The 22,930-nt window shown below is 39.2% G+C and overlaps 1 protein-coding gene across 2 annotated transcripts; it reads right to left on the reverse strand.

The window, feature by feature from the left end:
* Positions 1-2,004: 2,004 nt before the first annotated feature.
* SF3B1 (splicing factor 3b subunit 1) lies at positions 2,005-22,665 on the reverse strand. Of its 2 annotated transcripts, XM_026049426.1 has the most exons (25): positions 22,596-22,665; positions 17,276-17,442; positions 16,306-16,407; positions 15,542-15,656; positions 13,640-13,719; positions 12,648-12,815; positions 12,258-12,492; positions 11,443-11,655; positions 11,007-11,128; positions 10,091-10,288; positions 9,905-10,006; positions 9,020-9,199; positions 8,584-8,670; positions 8,195-8,465; positions 7,794-7,939; positions 7,557-7,703; positions 7,265-7,390; positions 6,439-6,660; positions 6,022-6,204; positions 5,818-5,929; positions 5,585-5,705; positions 5,051-5,182; positions 3,933-4,205; positions 3,318-3,534; positions 2,005-2,451 (listed from the first exon to the last, which is right to left on the reverse strand). In XM_026049426.1, exons 1-25 carry the CDS (start codon positions 22,621-22,623, stop codon positions 2,293-2,295), a joined length of 3,906 nt encoding a protein of 1,301 aa, XP_025905211.1. In that variant the 5' UTR covers positions 22,624-22,665; the 3' UTR covers positions 2,005-2,292. The 2 variants fall into 2 exon arrangements, 1 of the variants encoding a protein (XP_025905211.1); XR_003250964.1 differs by lacking the exons at positions 2,005-2,451; positions 3,318-3,534; positions 3,933-4,205; ... (14 more) ...; positions 11,443-11,655; positions 12,258-12,492 and having other exon boundaries at positions 12,665-12,815; positions 13,640-15,354.
* Positions 22,666-22,930: the final 265 nt, after the last annotated feature.

Below are 22,930 nucleotides of genomic sequence, written 5' to 3' on the forward strand. Positions count from 1 at the left end.
TCTGACTTGCAGGGACTAACGCCTCACCCTCCTCCCTGTTAACACCGGCTTATGCTTCAGACATGGTTCCTTGCTGTGAAGGGGACAGCAAAGGCTGGAATGTAATCCAACTCATCTCCAAGCAGGTTCCAAAGCATTTGAACTGATTGTGAAACTGTTCCGAGACCACCTGAGCGCATGCAGAAGAGGACTTATAAAAAGATCCAGTACTTACACTACTCCAGGTGAGGAAGCTGCAGTTTCTGTGCGCGAACTGAGAATTAGCTACTGAAAGAAAAACTGCAGTGCTCTCCCTAGGGCTGTAAACAGTGCATCTACTCCAAAAAAAAATTCAAATTTATTGCTGTGATCATAATATTTTTTCTGTATACGTTCTTGATATGTTTCACAAGGGTTTAATCCTGGCTTAGACATGGTCTGATTTTAATTAATTTTTAGTTATTTTTTTTTCCTGAATTAGCTGGCAAATCACAACTTGTCTTAGGAGCAAGTCCTAAGATAGAGATTTTCCTCTACAGCACTGCACCTCTGTAGGAGCAATCTCCAAAGAGCAGTAATAGAAGCATAATTAGGACAGAACCCTCCAGCTCTCTTTGCTAAACATCCCTAAAGTGAGCAAATACGTTTTCTCTTCTGGGCTTTACTGTCTGATTAGAGTATTTCTTGCCTCTCACATTCGCCCTCTCCCCCCAGCCTGGCCCTCCAGTTAAACAAGCAAAAGTCTTAGAAGAACTATAGGGGTTATCAGCTCCCTGTGGCCTGCAGTGGGATTAATATTGGAACAAGCAACAAAACCCACTTTTATTTGCCCAGGAATCTGGAGAGTACCAATGTTTCTGCATTCACAATAGATTTAAACTCACAAAATCTTGCATTTTTCTGCTTTCCTATTCAGTAAATCTGAATGTTGCATCATTTCATGTCTTCTGCAGTCACATGCGCTTCTTAATCGTGCTGAACCTCCCTGTTACCAATGTTGCACAATTCCAACCATTTCTGGTATTGCATTTGTACATTGCATTTGTAATATTACATTAAATCTGATGTTAATATGCAAGTTGTGACTGTCGTTAATTTACAATCTTGTCACTTAGCAAGACACTGGTGCCAAAGATGCTTTGGAGGGAGAAAACACCAGCAGGCCCCACCCTGGCAGTCGAGGCTTTATTCAGTATTCAGCCAGTATTTTCACCCCATTCAAGCCCTCACCTCAGAGCTATTGAATCACTAGTGCCCAGGGAGTCAACACCCATTCAATATCTATAAGCAAAATCCTCACAGAGGGCAAGCAGGCAGCAGGGTGGCAACACGGGAACTGGGGAGCCCCCATTCACCACGTACCTCCAACCGCACATAAACACACTGCTTACAGGTTCTGAAGCAGTATGAAGTCACTCCTCAGTCACTATGGATTCCATACGTGCCCCCATGCACCAATTAACCCCCTTCCCTGAGCACCCCACGCTTGTTACTCACCAGTCCATGAGCCTCTTTCAGCACATGCAAGGGGCTGCGCACAAGAACCACCTGTTATTACAACTGCACCTTCTACAAGCGTCTCTTCAGCACCGTGTCCTGCAAACCAGCATTTTGCTTTCCACACAAATGTGTTTTTTTCCATTTGTTTTGCTTACCTGGTGGCATCCGCAGAACTTTCTCACGTGCTCGCTGGGAACAGCACAGGCCAGCGACTCCTTCCCCGCCCCAGGACGGCGTGGACGAAGCCACTTGACCTACAAGGAACTTAAGACCACTTCCCGCAGCACCGCCAGGCAGAGAACTGCTGCCCTACGGCACGACAAAGATACACACGTTAACTACAGTTTGTGGTTTTTCTTATTTATTCAAAAGCTAGGGGATGACAAAAAGGGTTAAAATGCTTTATACCACCTATTTTTAACATGAACAAATACTTAAGCTATCAAAGAGACTCATTTTTACAAGTCCCTCTGTCCAAAAAACACGCACAGTTTAGTTTTTATACACAAATGTTTATTTCTCAAATAAACAGCCCCTTTAAACACAAGGAATGAAATCTAAATCTTCATAAAGATGAATTCAAAATGAAATCCCTCCAGTACATTGTAATCACTGTGTTCTTTGTCACTACTGGCTTTAACTGTTTAACATCAAAAAACAAGGACATATTTAAAAAAATCATGCTACTGGATTTCTAGCTCTGCCTCTGACCAGCTCTATACCATTTTCCAATATTTTAAAATTTTACATCATCAAATCTGAAGCAAGTTTAATTGTAGAATAGCTGTGCATTAAACACAAACAACAAGAAGATTATAAGATGTAGTCAAGTTCATAGCGAATGTAGGTGTTCTTTTCGTCATTATAGATTCTGGGATAATGTGATATCAGAGCATCCTGTGAACCAATGTAAATGGAATTATAAATCTTCCAATAAACATCTCTGACTTTGCGAGCAGGGTGAAACAAACCCTAGAAAACAAAACAATTCCATTAAAAATTTAAGTTCTGAAGGCCTGTTACTGAGTTTTATCTAGTTTTGCATGATACACATAAAGAAAAGTAATTACAGAAATTAATATCACTTAAAGAAGGCACACCGAATGGGTCATTCCCAATTTTGTAACCATCTAAACTAGCAAGTTGTAAACTAGCAAACTGCTGTTAAAAATGCTTATTTTTCTGTTGTGTAAAATTTCTCTAAATATATTTCTAGTTTTGCATTGTCCTTTTAAAATAAAAATTAAAACTTGCTGCAGTATATTTGGTAGCGACTGAGTCCTATATCTTTAGCTGTGCTAATCAAGACTGAACTCTGTAGAGGCCACTAGACAGAACTACAGGGCATCAATCATTTTACTAAAAAAATAAACAGAATGTGAGCACTCTAAAGAGCAGTTTTATTTACTGTTTTAAATAAGTGCAAATAAAAACTGCAAAAATACACTGCACACAGCATTTCTTACATACCTTCCACCTTCCAACTTCTAACTTCCAACATATTTGTGCTGAAGCACCCATTAAAACCCACACACAAATTCCATAACTGCACATAAAACGCAATCAGATCTTTTCTATGTTATCCGCCCTATATTCATCCTTGCTTCTCACCTGTTTTATGGGTTTAGATTTTACGTTTAACACAGCAAGGGCTTATTGGACCCAGTTACACACAAGAGGAGCCTTTAGGTTATATTGCCACACACGTGTTTAAAAAGGCTGAATTGAATACTGTTGATGAAATGATACAAATTCTGGTCCCAATAACTGGTAATCAGTTATTTCATTACACCAAAACCTCTGCTTGCTCTGCTGTCCCTATACACATCAGCACGTACCTGTAAACAATACTGCAGCATTCTGCAGGGACCGATGGCAACTCTGAGGCCCTCCAGAGCCCCCATCACTGCCTGGATGACGTGAGGAGAGGTCTCAAACACATTAGGCCACACGTAGTTTAACAAATGGTTAAGAGAATCTTCGCAGCCAAATCCATAAACACCAAGAGACATGTGCTGCACCACGGCGCTTGCCGTCTGCCTGTGCACAAGATCTCTGCAAAGAAAACAAGGAGCTGTTCATGATATGCTCAGAAGCAACAGGATACGACAAGCTTAGCATTTCTCTGCTAACAAACTACTAAAATCAGTTAATAAACTGGAAAGAGCAAGTTTTATGATGAATTACTGTACTCTAAAGCAGCAGAAGTACTAATGAAAGAAAATTATCAAGAACAGTTTGCAAATACTAAGTTCTGACTTAGTTAAGATACTTGTATTATCATCTTTTCACCTTTAAAAGTATTAGTGATACAGGAGCACATATTCTAAAGTATTTCCAGTCAGAAAATTCTCAAAAAAAAAATGCATATTTGCTGCTGTTGAGACCCACTCGTGTGCTTAGTATAAAGCTGTCGCTGGCTGTACCATAGAAAAAGAAAGCAGCACACTCACCTATCCATCAAAGCATCCTCCAGCAATGGTGTAACAGCGTAAATGTAATCTTTTCCCATCTCTCCAATGTATTCAAACAGGAAAGAAAGGGATTTTAACACACCATTCTGGACATTCAGCTCTGGAACTCTGTATTCGTTCATGAGTGCGGGCAGCACTGTGAAAGGCGAGCACGTTTCGGCCACAATGGCAATTGCCACTGTAGTGCACACTCTGTTCTGCCTCTCCTGCACTTTTAAGTTATTCAGCAGTGTAGCCAGTACATCATGAGGTCTGGAAGAAAAAAAACAGGCATGTCCACGTCAACAGGTTCAGTGGGGACAGGGATAAAATAGCTTGGAAAAGCAACCTGAGCTCTCCTTAAAAATCTTAACATAACTGGGAAGTAATACGAATCAGTGATGCTGTAAAACAGTGTTAGTACCTGCACAATTTTATTTTTCCGAACATTTTTTTTCTTTTCTCCAGACTTAGGTAGCTTGTAAAATCTGGTGCATGGGAAAAGTCCCCACCGTTACCCTGATCCCACAGGTAACTACATAACTGTATACAGAATTAAACATATTACTCCCGTTACAACCTTGACAGACGTAGGCCATACCCTGAACACACAAGCTCAATTACGGCATTCCTCAGTAGCTTGCTGTATCTGTTTTAATTCAGTACTTGGTCACTTCCTTAAGAATATATATTAAGATGTACACAATACTTCAATCTACAATTTGCTAACGTATGGTGTCAATTTAATAAGCAAGAAGTTCCTTGCAAATCAGTACAAGTAGTAACTTAGTGAAAATACAAGGAGATATTTAGCACTTAAAAGAATTTATGAAAGAGAATGGATCTGAACATATATTGCATTAGCAAAATCAGAGGAGATAAACTGCTCCTTCTACCAAACTGTGCTGTAATTTGCTAGCCTACAGATCTATCTCAAAAGTGCAGCACTTTTGTCAATGCATAATAATTACGCTCTCCCCCTACAGGATGGATTAATCAAGTGCACACACTTAACCAACTGAAAATGTATGTAAGTTCATAGATGCCTTCCTGGTAAAACTCGCCGTCATCACTACGTTAAGTATGGAATATAACCGGTAAACACGAGGCCAACTTACCCAATAGCTTTTGCAATATAGCCAAAGGTGTTCACTGTGGCTCTTCGGATAGCTTTCTTGTGAGCTTTTAATAATTCAAGCAGTTCAAAGCAGATCCTCATCCATTCTCTCGCAGAGACATATTCTGCACCCCTGAAAAGGAAGAAAATTATTCAGTGATAGAATTTTTAAAATAAGAACACATAGATTGTGGAACCTATTTATTCACCATCAAAACAAGGATGCTGCCTGTTTTAAGAGAGTATATGTTAACATTACTCTAGTATTACAGTGATACTTCCACCGGTTATCAGTTTACAGAGCTTTAAGTACACAGACAGTAACACTGAGTTTACAGAAATGGACAGTGTACTTGTGAAGTGTTTATAAATAAGATCATTAAAATACATTCAACAGACCATTTCCTAAATATACCATTTTAAGTATTACACAACTTCCAAAATAAAACTTAGGAAATTGCAAGAATATAACAATAACACTGATACAATACTTGCTCACATGGATGGTCAATGATTTTATCTTCAGTCAGCTCACCTGTCTGCGATACGCCCAACAAGATCAATGCAATTCTCCTGCACCTTCTCATGTCTGTTCTTCAAAATGGGTGTAAGTCGTGGCAGCAGGTCTTTGATTGGTGGTGTCATCTTGTGCATACCTACGGAATTCAAAAAGACATACTCAGTTTGACACTGCCTCTTCATTTGGCTCTTGAGCAGGTATGGAGTCAACTACACCTACTTCTAACAGTCATAACATATTACACGTACCTATAACATTCACGATGGCCTTCAGTGCTCCCAGTATGCTGCCCAGAACTTCAGGATATTCTTCACCCAGGTACTCATACAGCACAACACCCAAGTGTCCCATCAGTTTTTCCTAGAACCGATGAAAAAGATTTAGAGGTTAAGATCTTCTTGTCGTTCACTACTATGAAATGCTACAGAAAATTTGGTGGGAGAAGTCAGTACCTCTTGACAAGTCTTCATGACAACTGCAGTACGAGAGATGAGGTCGGCAGCCTGCTGCCTAACCTTAGCTGATTTGTTGTTCAAACGCCACAGGACTGTACCGCAGATCTGTGGCAAATAGGGTTTAACTCTCTTGCCCAGAGCATTGACCACCGTGCCAAAGCCATTCAGCATCACAGAATCCTGGGGGTGAAAGCAACAAAGAGAAACGAGAGAAAAAACACCACCATATTGTTAGTTAAGCCTGAGGTCATCTAAGATTATTATCAGAATGTTAACATTCCAGAACCAGTTTCTGGATTTCTATGATGACAGCACTGAAGATCTATAATAAAAACTTATAAGGATGTTTGTCCATATAACTGTGAGTCAAATTACAGTTAAGTGAACCAAATACTACATATCCACTGGTCATACCTCTGTGGTCTGTTCCTGGAAGGCATACAAGATACCATCAATAAGCTGCTCTTCCAGCTTATGATCAATGTCTGCTGCTCCCAGATTTCCCATTATCTTCTCAATCGTTTCCATGACCATTTTTCTGTACTGCTCTGCCTCATCCTTCAGATCATCCACAATTCTAGAAATAATTTCTGCTGCTCCAACTTTATTTGCCAGCTCCACTGTTGTATCGACCAACTGAAAAACACAAATATCACATAAACAAACATAGGTAAATTTTACTTTTTAGGTCTTCAATGTAAGTTTCCCTAGTCTGAACGGGAGAAACAGCATCAGGCTGGTTTCCCTTTTCACTTTTGAAATTGTTTTCAGGAAAAAAAAAAGTTACCAATGATCATTTAGAAGAGGTTACAACTATAACTCTTATAGCTACAACTGTAAGGTTTTACAATTGCATTGTAAAAATACAATGGTATAACAGAAAAAGGCAAGAGCAAAGCTAACATAGCCACACTATTGCTAGCGAATAAAGAGGGTATTTATGTTTTCTCCAGCCTGATGGCATTTTGAATCAACCATTTTTTACCTTATGAAATCATCCAATATTTTAAACAGCTCAAATGAGAAGTAACCATCTCATCTTACAAACTGTGATGATTCATTCATACAGCTTTCCTCTCAGGACCCTGTGAACCTTCTAGCTACGCAACTTTTAAGCCACTATTACAAACAGAATGCAGCTTCAGGATAGACTAAATATGAAATTAAGGATTTAGCTTGAATGAACATTCTAGCATGTGTCTTGTTTTCTTGTAAATAATTTCCCACCAAGAAAAAATACCTGTCTGTAGTTTCTCCTGTCCAATGCCATTCTGTGCTGCCAGAAGTGTTTGAAAAATGGTGGCAAAATCTCTGTTTTAATGTAGTTTGCTTCAACACCATCTGTACCACAACACTGCTTTACCACCTAGGAGAGAATAAAAAAAAAACAGCCATCTGAATTGTGTATTTTTTTTAAGGAAAAGATTAAACAATCATATTCACAGAGGTTTTAACCATCATGTAGAACAGCAGTTATCAGTCTGCCTTAATGTAATACACTCTCAGTGATCGTACAAAAATTTCTGACATACCTTCAGCACAATTTTTTTCATCTCTTCATCGGGAGACTGGAACTCTCTGATCAGGATTAGCATCACTTCTCTGGTATAATAGTTTGCATACTCAGCATCCATCAGTGGAATCAGATAACCAATGGCCTTCAAAAAGGCAGCCAAACCCTATGTAAATGCACAAAAAAGGTCTCTAGTAAGTTACAGAATTTATATACGTATACCAATTCAAAGTAAAAGAAATTACTGTAGATGTACCTTTCCTCTGTGTTGACGTATACCCTTCCATAAGGGCTTCAGGACAGAATCAAACGACTCAATACCATAGGGAGTAGCTGCTTCAGCCAAAGCAGCAATAGCCAGCGCACTGATGGTACGTACTTTCTGCTGCTCATCCACCAAACCTACAAAGAAAACGCTGTTCAGCACCAATTCTTGCATCTCTGCCTCAAAATGGCAAAAATACAGGGACTGACATCTATTCAGGAAAGCTTAAAAAGCTATTTCTTTCAGAGGAAGCTAAACTGTTTCTCGGTGTCTGAACAACAGAGAAAATAATGACTTTACAATCCTATTTTGCCTCACTGGAGGAAAACAAACAACCCGAAACAATGCAAAACCGACCAACCAAAATCTGAGTCTAGAAAGGCAAGACCTACCATGCTCAATAATTTCAACCAAGCTCCTGAGGTGAGGCAAGATAGCACAGCCCATAAGAATGGCAATTTGCTGCACAATTTTGATGCCGGTATGCCTAGCCTGCCAGGATTTTTTGCTTTTACAGACAGCTTTCAAGAAGGGCAACAGAGACGGAATGCCCAAAGCAGAGGCAACAACAGCAAAGGCTCGAGCTGTGGTGTTTCGGACGTATTCATCCATGTTATCGATATCAGGTCGCATTGTGGAGATCATTGTTGCCAAACCAGCAGCCTGAAAGACACAGAATATATCAAGTTATACTGAGAACTCGGTTATTCTGCCATGTCTACAAGCTTGCCTCTACACATAAGCTCACACGGTGCCTTCAGGAGGAATATGATTTTATTACCTTGGCCAAGTTAGAAATAATTTCTCTGCCTTCCACTCTGGCATAGTAGTCTTCATCAATCAGCAGTGGTTCAATGACGACAAGGATCTGAAAGATCAAGAACAAATTAACATTTCCATTCATTCATGCTTTCAGTAGTGTTTCTGGACATATGACTAAAATCAAGATTCCATAAATGTAAGATGATTCCATGGACGCACAATTAAAGCACTTTGCTCACCAAAAATGCTCTTTATTGCTCTTTTCATAGTTTTTTGTCTTCGAAGAACCTTAGCCAGAGATACTATTTAGATCAGGTAAGCCCTCCCCTCTCTCTGAAGTGTAGAAAAATCCACAAACCAGGCCCCTTTGGGGAAAAACAAAGCCCCCGCTCTTCCAATATGCAACACTGTAACAGAAAACGCAAGTAAAAATTTAGTAGTAAATTATGACAGACCTTGTGTACATATGGTCGGACCAAGTCATCCAGTTTGTAGAGAATTCTGTCAATGACTTTGACAAGCAAGTGACGTTCTTGATCTTCAAGCGTCGGTGACATGAGCAGCGGAAGAATCTGATTGAACAAGGGCCCTGCTCCGAATTCCCGAGCCTTATCAGTAATTTGTCGCAACGCAGCCTAAACAAAAACAAATGCCTTGTGAGTGAAATTAAGATAGCAAATATAGAGTAGCCAAGACGCTGATCAAGTCAAAATGTAATCCACTGTAATCACAGATTTCAAAACACTTGTGTCTACTGCCGCAAAATTTCATTTCCATCAATCTTAAGCTGTATTTGCTTAAAAAAATATGCAGTAAGAGACAAACCCTGATGTTAGCTCCCATTTTTTTTATTTTCAAGAAAAGCTAGCTTCTGGTCTATCATTAAGAATACATCTATCTGGTCTATCATTAAGAATACATCTATCCAGTCTATCATTAAGAATCTGAACAGCGGTTTATACAATGCCTCCTTGGATCCAGGCACTTTGGTGGTACATCAGCTTCCACTAAAACTGTGTATCCATTGCACCACGCACATGACAAGAACTTGAGTAAGACACTGTCAATGCAAAAAGCAAAACCTAGAAAATTACACTTACAGCAGATTTTCGTAATAGTTTAAAACACATTTTATAAGCTGCATAGAATTCACTGACTGTATAAAGAGCTGCCTGAATCAAGTTCATTGAAACACAATCAGAAAGCCCTACAGATATCCTCGGAAAAGAATTCCCTGGACAGCTGCAGGAGAAATAAGGTTAGTTTGGAACTAAAGTTGAAAACAAACACAATTTTTTGAAAATTAAAGTGATATACACACACCAGAAGAATTATCTTACCTTTCTCATGGGAGGTGTGCCATTCTTTATTTTCAAAAGTAACTTCATTATTTTCCTCTCCTTCTGCTCTTCAGGACTCAGTGTCGATTCATCAACATCAACCTGTAAATAATTCCAGAGAGATCAATGCTGCGTCTTCAGAAGAAAGCAGGAAACATAAATTAACATGAGTGAAATCTCATTTACCAGTAGTTTATCAAAGTACTGTATATCATCTGGTTTTAGGAAGGGAAGATTTCCAGAGGGCTGATCATTGACACTCTTCATAGTCCTGTCTTCTGTCTGCATGTGGAATCCAGTCATGCCACCCAAAGGTGTTGGAGTTGCTGTAAGTTTGCGAGCTGGAGTGCGAATAGGAACATAACCAGCTGGTGGAGGAAGAACCTACAGAAAATAAATAACAAAAATATGATGAAAGACTGAATACTAATATAAACTTCATTTCCACAGCCTGCAAGCCAGGAAACCTACTGTACCACAACAAAAATAAGAAGAAAAAGTAGGTAAATATAAAACATGAGTAAACCTGTATCTTCCATTTTATTTGCCTGTGGACTTACGCCAGTGTTACTGCATATATTTAATCCCATGTTTACTGTGAGCAAATAAATTCACTGTAACAGTATGCTCTGTGCTTAGTCTCTACTGGCCATATTTCAAAGATAGCTCACTGCCATCACTGGGAGCCTAGATAATAATTTAATAATTTAAAAATCTTCTTACAAAATATTAAAAAAATATAGATGCTTGTAGCGATACAAAGTATAAGTACTTTTCCAGAACTTTTGGTTCTCTTCCATATTTTTCTGCATCAGGGCTTAATGTTTTAATCAGTCCACTCATTTCTAACGTTAACAGACATTCCCATCTTGAAATACAGAATAAAAACTGCTCTTTGAGATCAGATTTACAACAGAGCAATAACTGAACAACATATTTGTCAATATGAGCTAATCAATACATAACTAGCATGCAATGTTCTACTTCTTGGAGAACTTGATTAAGAAAAAAAAAAAAAAAAGAAAGAAAAAAGCAATGTTCCCCGAGCAGAAGAAAACTACTATGGTACTAAGTCTGCGGCATTTTATTTCTGATTAATTACCTTATATCCTTCTGGGAACATGGCATCCAATTCTTCATCAGAAAGCGGTCTGTTTCTCTCATCTATTTCCCTCTCCCAACGCCAAGCCTGCAGTTGTTCAGGAGTCATGCTCATTATATGACCTATATTGAAATTTTAAGAAGAATTTAAAAAAAAAGTTCTGTACACAAAACTTAAAAGTGTTCTTTTCAGTCAAAGTTTATACAGCAAATATGCAGCTAGTATTTTATCAGATTCTTAGACAGCTTTTATTTATTTTTGGTCAACTAGTGTGAACATTCACAGAGCTAACACCTTAGGTTAGGCTTCCTGCCAGAACTGAGGTTTTGTGGACATTCAAAATGGTGTACTGTGCATACACATTTCAGAATACAGTGTAAAGATAAATATGTCATGACAGCAAGAACAGAAAAAAAAGTGAATCCTTATAACTCACCTGGTGTAGGGGTTGCCATGTTCATAGCTGGGGTACCAATGGGTGTTTTGCCAGGCGTGAGAACAGGAGTGCTGCCACCCATCTGGCTAGCAGGTGTTTCATCCCATCGTGACTTCCTTTTGCTTGCTCCTGGGGTTGGAGTCTCACCGATGGAATCGCCGCCACGATCGGTACGAGGAGTCTCAGCCCACCCGCTGCCATGTCCCGGAGTATCTGAAGAAAAACAATGCCACTTTTGCAGAAAGATGAACAGCATCCCCCCCAACTACAGTATCAAACAGTATCCATTCTCCTTCACGATATTTCATCTTCACCTCTATGTAAACCAGCAGTTATCAACCAGCAATACATGGAGAGAAAACAATATACTGAACAATGACCACTTTCATGTTTTTTTTTTTAATAGAATCATAAAGACATTCAGTGGAGAATTTCATTTTAAGAAAAAAAGCACATTATCATGTTTTTACATCTCAGTATAACTGCTTAAAATTCTAAACTTTGTGAAAGAATTCAAATATTCTTTGCACCAGACAAAACACTCCATGTGTGCAGATTGATAAAAGCACTATTTTAAATAACACAGGCATTCCTGTTCTCTGTTATGTGAGCCTCATTCAAACCATATATGTAAGAAAATGCTCTCAAAACCCTCTCTAGTGTTAACTTTTACAAAAAGGCTCAGGAGTTCAGCCACTGGATGTCAGAATGTAGTTCCTTTTGCCTAGCTTCTACTGCTATTCACCTAAGGGGAAAAATTCCTCTGCCATTAGACATTCCAGACTTGTCAGCACTCTGCATTGTCACATAAATACCTCTTTCTGTTTTCGGTGTTTCATCCCATCGATTTTTACGTGCACTGGATGTGGCCCCTCCATGGCCTGGTGTGGCATGACCAGGTGTGTCCCGTCCAGGTGTTGCAGCTCCTGCTGGTGTATGGCTGGGAGTAGGATCCCATATTTTGGAGCCTGGTGTGGCACCAGGGGTTTCACTGCCTTTTGCACGGCCTGGAGTTTCATCCCATCGCAGTGAGGGAGTATGTCCAGGAGTCTATATAAGACAAAACCAAAAATATGAACACTTCTCACACTATACAGTAAAAGACAGCTACTTATTTTTGTTTAGCAAACAGGTAAGAAGCTTCTGGAATCCAGAGGATTAGCAATGTCTATTACAGATAAGCTGATGAACAGCAGGTTTCTTACCTCTGCTTGATCCCAACTGGATAGCTTTTTAGGTGTAGCACCAGGGGTCTGATCAGCTGTCTGATCCCAACGCCGTTTGCGTTTTGAAGGCGGCTGAGACGAGGCTCCATTGACGACTTTAAGCTCTCCAGCTTTAGCTTTTTCTGCTAGCTGTTGCCTAATTTCCCTCTGTTCAAGCACAAAAAAGACAATATGTAAGCAGCAAATTTCATAGAACAATTTATTCAGAGTATACATTAAGAGAAAAATTCTTCAAATGTATTACATTTTTAAGCTATTTTTGAAGTCTACAAAGGTAAATAAACAATTATAAATAAACATAAATCTATAGAGCTCGGCAAAATTACAAAATCTTGTTATAATTAACAATCCAGCACTATAGTCATTACACAAAGCATTTGTTATTATTACCACCACCCTTTTAACTAAAGTAGCAGTTTTTAACTGAAATTAGTAGCTATAAGACACGCATTTTTACTTTTTTCCTCAATATTTAAAAGCAAACATTAACCTTGTACCAGTTTGTGGTACTGCAATATCTATGTTATATCCTACAACAAAAGCCTTTTAAAACCTGCCTGAGTTCCCCTTTAATAGCGTTCACAAAAACAATGTTTCTGTCAAACAACGTTTCTGTCACTGAATCCCTCCCTCTCAGTGACTGTTAGGTTTTTGTCTGTCATCCTCTAAAAGAAAATAAAGAAAACTTCTCAAGTGCGATAAAAAGTCTTCATTAAAATATATTCAGCAACTGCTTCTCCCTCCATTCTTTAGTTATTATTTAGAACAGATGTTTCAGAAACTTTGATTTTTAAATTCCTCTGACTTTCAACATAAAAAGAACAGGATTTTCTAAAGACAGATGCTCAAAGTGAAGAAAATATTAATCAGAATTTTAGCTCTCACTTTGCTTATTGGGCTTTTAAAGGCTGAAAGATGAAATAATGTGCAAATGAACAAACACCTCCCTGCCTTCCCCCCGTCCCACACACCTCTTCTTTTGTTAAATGCTGTTCACGCATAACATCCATGTATGTTCTGGCATTCATTTTAGGATCTGGTGTCTTCCCTCCTGCAGAAGAGAACAGCAACAGGAATGGAGCACAATGAGTAAAAGACAAGCAGAATTTATTGACTTTCTCTACTGTCCTGCTCTAATATTATACTATGATTGTTTAATTTTACTTTTTGATTGAAAATTTTAAAAATTACATGTATCTTACGTTTATTCAGTTTGCTGATCAATTTAACCTGTTTGAACACAAACATAACTACTGCAGTTTCAAACAAATATTTTAAAGCAGATATAAATGATAAAATGACAGCACAGTTAAGAGTCTCCAGAAGTGATGGGTTCCTGGGTTGCTAATCCGGAATACGTACACTTTCGTGCCTTTGTCTCCATCAGCAGTTCTGACTTCAAGCAGCAGAATAGAAGCCTAGAAAATTATCTCTTTACCATTAGTAACACTTTGGAAAGATATTTATATTCAAAACATTACCTTGTGCAAGCTGCTAAATCCTAGTTGTTATCTGACTATAAGTAACTATTGCATACCTGAGTAACGACTTAAAATGTTTTATCATAAAGATCTGTTTATATGTTTGACAAATCTGGACAAATCTCCCATATGTTTGAGTGTCATATTGTAAAAGGGCTTCATCAAAACAACAACAACCCAAAATCCTGCTTGATGACTCTCTCCCCCTCTCTTCTTCTCAAGGTACAATTGCAATTGGGAGCTGATTGTATCACAGTACATATACCATCACAATGATACTCACAGATAATGGTTTTGGTATACCACATTTTGTTTTATGCTTGAGCAAGTTTAACCTCCAAATACTTTACAAGAAGCCCAACTTTATAAAAATGAGACTTGTCAGGAAAAGCACTATTTTTTTAAGAAAAATGTGCAGATTTGCTATATAAGTGGTATAGGCTAACAATTTAGGGAAAAATAAATTCTTAAACTCTTAAACATTTCTATACTGAAGATCATTGCCCAATTGCCTGTGTCATTCTGACACTAGCTTTGATAGGACTTTCCTTTGGAATACTTTTTCACCATAATCTACACAGGATGTGTTGAACTGCACCCTTAAGAATGCAGACAGGACTGGCATATAGCAGTACTGCTGTAGGAAAGAAATTAAGGACAGTTAGTATGGGCCTGTGAATTCTGACAATACATGTTTATATCAATTACAATTAAGCAAGTAAAATAATTACTATCCCTATTAATTCATGCAGGCTGAAATTCTAATTCATAAAACCTGCAAAATAGCTGCTAATTTTAAGCCAACAGGCACCTTACTCCACATGTGAAACTCACTCACCTGAGGAAAGCTTCCATCAGACCCACTATACCCCTTTTTCTCACTTGCATTCTGAAATTACCAGAAGAGACTTGTACTATTAAAAGTATCAAAGTCTTAAATATCCTTTTGTTTCTTTTAGCTATACCACCCAAGTTTACTTAAGGCGGTAAGAATTAGGTGCTCTCTTTTGAGAAATAGCATTTCCAAAGCAGTAATACCGTAGATCTACGGCTTGGAATGAAAACTTTCAAGTACTGAAAGAATCTGAGCACTCATCAAACAAGTTCCTCGAAGTATAACGCACAACCCAAAACAAAATGAAAAGAGAAACCTTTAACCCTTTGTGTTTCTATGGCAATGGCTCATTATTTTCTTGTCCTTCTACCTGGAAAGAAAACTTGTATTATAAAGATGAAGAACATGGCATCTAGGATTTCAACCAAATCTATATAAAAGGGGGATGTTTACAACAAAACTAAGTTTATAAGCATGCCAACAGAAATCAAAGGGCTAAAGACAATTTGAGACAACAGACTTCATAATGGGTATAGAAAAGTAAAAAAAAATATTACCATCTGCAAAAGGATCAAGGCGTTCAGGGGAAATTATCATCATCCGCCTGTGCTTTTTGTACTCATCCTCCCGATCTGCAATCTTTTGAGGACGGTGCTCTGCAAAGGGATCATACTACAACAGAAAAAGTCTGTTAGTCACAGATGTAAAAAAACAGCAGAAAAGGAAAAAAAGTCTGGTGATTACTGGACTACTACTTTCAGAACCACTGAAAAGGTCTACTTTTTTTTTTTAATCACATCTGAGTAAGAACATCAAAACACTAGGATAAGTGAAAACTTTTTTGTAGCACATAAATGATTTTTTAAAAACAGAATTTCTCACCAAGTAACTTTTGACAAAAAGTTCATTTCTTACATTCTAAACAATTTCATGCTGTTAGCCTTTCCCTGCTTTTATAGAAGACTTAAGACTTATTTCAGATGCTCTTAAGTTCCACAGAAAAGTACTTTAGGAGTAAAGAACTTACAGGCTTAAAATTTCGCTACAAAAATATAAACAAAGACACTAAGTGGCTTCTGTTGCTTTTGAAGCACCTTGCCTATGGAAAAAAAATAACACTTTAAAATAGCTTACTCTCTTTACATGTAGAAACACTGATTTTAAGCAATATGGGGAATTCTAAAATAAATCAGTAACAAGCTGGTAGCAAAAATAAAATACTGCAGTCTTTTGAAGACATCTTATAGGTACCTGGTCCATAAATTCTCCTTCACCTTAGAAACTACAACAGTATTTTAGCATACTTTAAATTAAGGTGTACCTGTTCAGTTGACTGTGGTATGTCATTAAGCAATGCCACTGGAGCATGGTATCCTGGCTTCTTCTGGCCAAGCAAACTTGTAGAAGAGTAGTCGTCATCATCCTGTCAGCATAAGTACACAGCAAATTTATTAAGTAGTATGAGATAAAACTATGCAAATTTCACATATAACCCCCAAAACAGTGCCATTTAGTTATATGCTCTCCATTACAATAGCCAGTATTTGAGAATGCTTTTTGCTATGATGCTTCTGCTAATATATTTCCTCGTATTAGTAGCCAGGTCAGTGTGATAATTAAAAGAATAAGCCCAAAATAACTGCTTTTAAAACTATAAGCTAATTTAACACTAACCTGTACAAAACTGCAAATAACTTTTTATTTTCAGAATATAATCCACTAAGTATAATACCCAGCTGCCTTAGCCTATTCATGATCAGAACCAGAGTTTCACAGCTGGCCGAGCAACTGAAAATGTGGTCACATGTTTAACATTGGAAATTAACTTAAACTAATAATAGATTACACATAAAGAAATATAATCCAATATTGTCAAAAAGAATTCTCCAAAAACATTTGCTCTAGAGCTTGAAATAAAATAGAAAAAGAAATCTTAAAATATTTACTCAAATTCCTCCTGCCCAAGTTTTAGTAGTTTTTTTCCAACTTTTTTCATAATAGCAGCAATGACAGAATGAAGTTACTTCTTTTAACTAAGAATAACACAAGGTGAATACCAGACCACAACTGTTTGGCTTCCGCATAGGGCTACATGACTTTGAAGTTACCCTTCATGAAGTACAAGCCAGACTTAGATCTGAGGAGCTTCTAGGATGAGAACTGACTCATCCAGTACAGCTTAAACTGCTTTTAATTGAGTAACTGCAGTTCAAAACTGCTCAAAACTAATACCAAAATACTTAGTGCATACACAAAACAACAACAACAACAACAACAACAACAAAACTTACATCTTCTAATTCAGTTGCAGCAATAGAAGTTACATATCCAGCAAACCTGCTGTCACTGCCACCATAAATTTCTTGATCATAATATCCTGTGGAATCAAGGCCTACTCCTTGTGCTTCATCAAGGGCAGGCTTTTTTCCTTGAATTTCTCGAATTTGTGCTTCGATATCTAGGAAAGACACCAACAAACTCAGGTCTTCTTACATTCACGCAGGTACATACACACACATAGAATCTAAATATGTAAATAAACTATATTCAAGGATAAAACATCTAAAATACAAAAGCTGTATCAACTTTGAATAAATAAAAAGAAAAGGTTAAAAAAAAACAAATTCTCCATATTTTGGGCACTGAACTGTAATTTACTCATGATTACTCCTGCCTGCACCATCACCTTTGAATGTTCTGCTGCTATTGTGGATAACAAAATGCTTACCCTATTCCTTACAATTGTAATCCTAGTCAAACAGAAAAAAATGGGAGCTTTGTCACTCTATGTCCAATTGGACTCTAACTGGCTTTGGTAGCTATCTCTGAAGCTAGAAATTGGACACTTCTGGATTAGAAAGAACATTAACTGGTTAATGTTAATTAACATTAACTTCTTGCCAGAAGACAAGAACCAAGTTAAACGATTCTGTCCTACCTTGCAGCATATCAAGAAAGTCAGCCACAGTAATTCAGTGATTCCTAACAAACGCAATTGGGACATAAGTATGTTAAGATACAGCTATTCTCATAAAAATCTTAGCTGTCTCCTTTTGTATTTTATTAGATTCAGTAGATACGCAAAGACTACCACACAATCTGAATTTCTACAGGCCAAGCAGTTATTTTCTTGTCCATAAAGAGCTGCATTTATTTGGTGGAAATACACTGGCCATGTATTTGCCTTTTCCCATCTGAAGCAGTAGTGACTGCTGTGTTATCTTGAGGGAACTTTGCTAATTTATGAAAATTATAGAGAAATAGTTCTGAAAGATAATTCTGTCTTGAATACATCTATTTGTGCTTTTTGCTATTGATGATCATTTGTTTTGTTTTGGGATTTTTGGTTGTTTGTTCAGAATGACTGAATATCACAAAGTTCTCCCACTCAGGTATCTGTCAAAATGCAAAATACTAAAATAATTGCTCATAAATCTGGAGAAAAGAAAAACAAGGAAGTATTTAAAATTCTATAACATTACCACTGATCCAGAATATTGGACTTGCCTCAAGCAATAAACATGATTTTGAAGGATTTGGTGATTGCAATAAAAAAAAATCAAAATTGCTTTGTTGAGAACTGGCACCTCTGTAAGTTTTAAGACTAGATCCTTTTCTTCTCACATACTCCTCTTAAAAATTCAACAGTTGCACTATACACTAAATTATGCCTCCAGTGCAAAGGCATGTTTTGCACAGATTTAATTGAGTTTTCCCTGATAAGCCCGTGTGGTTTACAGCTATAAAGGAGAATACAGGGGTTACATGCAGCCCACAGGTGCTGGGAACACTCTCTTGGCAGCAGACACAGTAAATTTGACCGGAAACTCCTGCAGTGCTCTGACAGGTAAGGAAAGGAAAGCAGGGGTAGGTTTTTAAAACTATCTAGAGTCCCAATAACAGAAGACATAACAAGTTGGTTGACAGGGATTATCATGCTTCGTGTCCAAAAAGGACTTCCCTTGAACCTTTGCAGATCTCCAGAACAGGGTTAGTTGGACAATCACCTCTGACACATGCCAGGTCCTGAGCTCATGAGAGGTCTGACAAAGGCCATCTTCATTTATCTGCTCAATCCTGTCTCTAGGAACAGGCAGCTTGCCACAATATCCCACACAGGGAATTCCAGAGAGTTCAAAATTGATGGCCAGTTGCTCTAACAGACAAAGTGTTATTTCCCACAGAAGCAACAGAACCTATTCCTGCCAAATTACGTAGCTCTGTCTCACCCATGAAAGTATCATCTCAAAGCATCTCATTTTTGTGAGGTTCTCCTATTCCTATAGGAAGCTATGTTATGGGATTATGGAAGTGATATAACCCAAAGAGATATTTTTCTCCGGCTTGTTAATTTGTTTTCATTTGGTTTTTATCTTTTTTTTTTTTTTTTTTCCTAAGGGCAAATCAATTTCCTGATTCCACTTACAGTCTATGCACTACAGCACACAGGTGAAAAGCAACACCTGAGACCAGTGTTGCCATAAGGGCAGCTTTCCATCATTTGCCAACTGAATCCAGGAGACCATGCAGCTCGATTAATTAAAGTATTAAAGCATCAGCAAGCAGCCTGCTGTGCACAATGCACCCAAGTGCTTTGCATGGCCTTGGGCTCCCACCACTAACACTCTCAACAAAGTTGAGTTTGTTAAAGCAATTGTGGGAGTTCTGTAGCAAAAGGCCAAACCAAAATCCTCTTGCTATTAATACTTCTCCACCAATACGTCATACACTAAGGTCTTGTGCTCTTATTTTTATTTTGTAAATAACTATATTTACTGACTGGAGCACAGGTCTGAACTACCATCATCAAGGTCATCAACCTTCTCCTCTCAATTACAAGGAATACAGATTAAGAAGCATACTTGGCTTTCTCACAGCAAAATCTGCTGGCTTATTCTTAAAAATCAAAAAAACAAGTCTGCATGGAATCAGTAGGGTTAGTAAACCCCCACTTCTAGACAGTATCTTTTTTATCCAAGACAAAGAAGCCTGGAAGTGCTAGACTTACAATCTAAAGGAAGCACTTTCTGGGTGGAAGAGTCACGCGATGAACTGCAACATCCTCCTCCACATTTTAACCAACAGGTTTAAAAGGTCTAAAAGCCAGGCCCAACTTGACTGCAAGTTAAGGAAGTACCATTAAACTAGCAGGAAAAGAGTTCTGTTTGACAATGAGTTTGGGATTTTGTTTACATTCCTTGATCTAACCAGTATTTTCTAGAGAAACTTAATATCCAGTTGGACTAGATGGTCTCTAGAGGTCCCTTCCAACCTGAACTATTTTGTGACTCAGTGAATTTATGAAAGCATTTAAATCCAAATCAAATGAAGAACGAGAAAATTTTCAATAAATTAAAAACTTGTTTTTTTAAAACAAAGTAATTACCTAATGATTTATTCAGCTGAGACCTAAACACTGAAGGTTATTTCAGTCAAAAAACAGAAACAAACAAAAACAAACAAAAAAACCTACACAAATAGTACAATATCCTACTGGTTATTCCCTTTACCCCATTCACTCACCGTAACATATTTCAGTATTTTTAAAGGACATTTTTAACATGCACAGTACACTTATAATGCTCATGGCATTTTTCCAAAAGTGGACACATCTGAACTAAAAGTCATTGAAAATGTAGCACACAGTCATATCGTGGCAGTTGTTCTCAAAATACATACTTCATTATTATACAGTTAGTTCCATTTGGAGCAGAAGACATTATTGTTAAAAAACAAGTATCAGTCTCTGTATTGACGCAGTATTTTAAGTATCTCACAGTGAAAGCAGTGTCCACATTTTTCCTTCTTATTCGCCATATTTTTGCATGTTTCTCTTGCCTCATGCAAATTCACTTCACTTTAAGAATTTAATATGTGTTAGGACTAAATCTCTTATATTTCAAGATTCTTTTTCTTTTTTTAACAAAAAGAAAAGTGTCAATTAAAAACATATTTTTACTAGTGCTTCAAAACTCAAGCACTTATTAGGAAACTTTATGAGCTATAACTCTGAAACTTTGACAAGATGTTTTCCACATAAACTACACAGCTGAAACCATCTTAAATTATTTGGGATCTCTTCCAAGTTGTCCTGAATGTAATAAACAATAAATATTTAATAATAATATGAAGATGTGAAAAATCTGTTCAGAGAGTTTAGTGCCAAACAACTCAACAATTTAGGAGATGAGTCAAGAACTAAAAAAATAAACATATGAAACAAGAAGAAGGGGGCTCTATAGAACTGAGAAGAAAACAAAAATCAAATCATTTAGCTACTATGTAGGGAAAGATTATATGATGACTGTCAATTTTACATAACTTTTTTTACATATCTATAAACTTTTAAATACAACACTAAGAATATATAACTACAAGTATGACAGTATTTTTGGTAAATATAGTGGTCTGTGCCTTGCTTAAGTGTGTAAGAAAATAAAGGAAAAAAAATGCTATTGTATTAGAGATCTTTGACTAACAACAGAGCATTGTGATGCCCAATTGGGCAATATCTAATAGAAACCTTATGTGTGCCACCATACAGAAACAGAAAAAAATCAGGAGTTCTATAAAAAATATTATGAAATGCTAAAACGTATCTTTTTTGAATAAATAAATAAGATAGCAGCTTTCCCTGATTCCATGCACCAAGAGTAAGCCTGCAGCCCCAAAGATCACACTAACCAGGCTTCTGGATGCCTCCAAATTAGAGAACTTCTTCTCAGTACAAAACTTACCTTTCCCAGAGAAGGTTAAAATTTGGACAGCCTGCCTATGTTAATTTGTACAACCATTGTCTTATATTAAGTTATGTAAGAGCAACACAAGCCATTAACATCGCCCAAAAAAGAAAAAAAAAAAAAGAAGAAAAGCTTTTATTCGTTATAAATAGTTTGCAGCTTTGCGTGCGCAGTCACTGATACTTCAGGGTGGGAATTCCCAGCCTGCCTGTGAGGAGCCTCACTCACAAGCGCGCGGAGGGAGCAGTTTTCCCCATGTGAAGAGCAGTTTCCCTATGCGAGCACCCGGAGCCCTTCTGCGGCCGGCGCGGAGGGGGCATTCTGGAGCGGGGCAGCTTTCCCCGCCATACCGGGGTGCTTTCCCCAGCGCGGCGCCGCGTCTCCCTTCCGCGGGCAGCCTCGCCGCGGGCCGCGCACCTCCGGGCTGCTCCCAGAGCGGCGCGGGCCGCGCTCGCAAAACAAGCGCGCGGCGGACACGCGTCGCGGGGGAGCGAGCGCCTCCGGCGGGCGGCAGCAGGAGAGCGCGGCCCGCGGGGCAGCGCCCCGGGCGGGCAGGGCGCCGCGGGCGACCGCGCTCAGGCCGCGGCTGCCCCCGCGGGCCCCGACCCCGTCGGCGGCGTCGGAACCAGGCGGCGTTCCCGCCCGCTTCCCGCCCCGGTCGGCCCGCGCCACACGGCGGCCCGCCATGGCGGTGACACAAGCACCGACGCCATTACACAAGGCCCGGTCCGCCCCGGCGCGAGGAGCCCGCTCCGCAGCGCCTGCGCTGCCGGGCCGGGCGCGGATCGGCAGCCCGAGAGAAGCGGGAGCGGAAGGCGAAGAGGGGCGCGCGGGGCCGCCAACGGCGCCACAGCGATTGGGAGCCCGTTACCTTCGTGGGTTTTGGCGATCTTCGCCATTTTGTCCAGAGCGAACAACGCCGAGGCGGAAGTGGCGCGGCGCGGCCACTTCCGCTGCGCGGGGGGAGGGGGCTGGAACGCAACGCGCAAGCGCGAATTGGAAGGGGAGGGGCCTGCCGGCGCCGAGGCTCTGCGCAAGCGCAGTGGCGGCGGAGAGGCGGGGCCACGCTGCCCGCGGGGCCGCCTGCCGGGCGAGGCCCGCCGCCCCGCCCACTCCGTGACGGACGGCGCGCGCAGCCAATGGCGACGCGGCTGGGCGGGGCAGCCGTTGGGAGCGGTAACGGCCAGGCCCGCCACAAGGTGGGGG

The sequence above is a fragment of the Nothoprocta perdicaria genome, unplaced genomic scaffold (genome assembly GCF_003342845.1).
Source record: "Nothoprocta perdicaria isolate Ctin4 unplaced genomic scaffold, notPer1 scaffold_11, whole genome shotgun sequence".
NCBI classification, from domain to species: Eukaryota; Metazoa; Chordata; class Aves; order Tinamiformes; family Tinamidae; genus Nothoprocta; species Nothoprocta perdicaria.

Excerpts from the sequence above, each read along its gene's own strand:
- SF3B1 (XM_026049426.1), bottom strand. The coding sequence starts at position 22,623 with ATGGCGAAGATCGCCAAAACCCACGAAG. Across the intron at positions 6,661-7,264 it reads ACAGGAGAAACTACAGACAG|TTGGTCGATACAACAGTGGA; the intron begins GTATTTTTTCTT and ends TGTGTTTTTCAG. Across the intron at positions 2,452-3,317 it reads TGCTGCAGTATTGTTTACAG|GGTTTGTTTCACCCTGCTCG; the intron begins GTACGTGCTGAT and ends TTTGTTTTCTAG.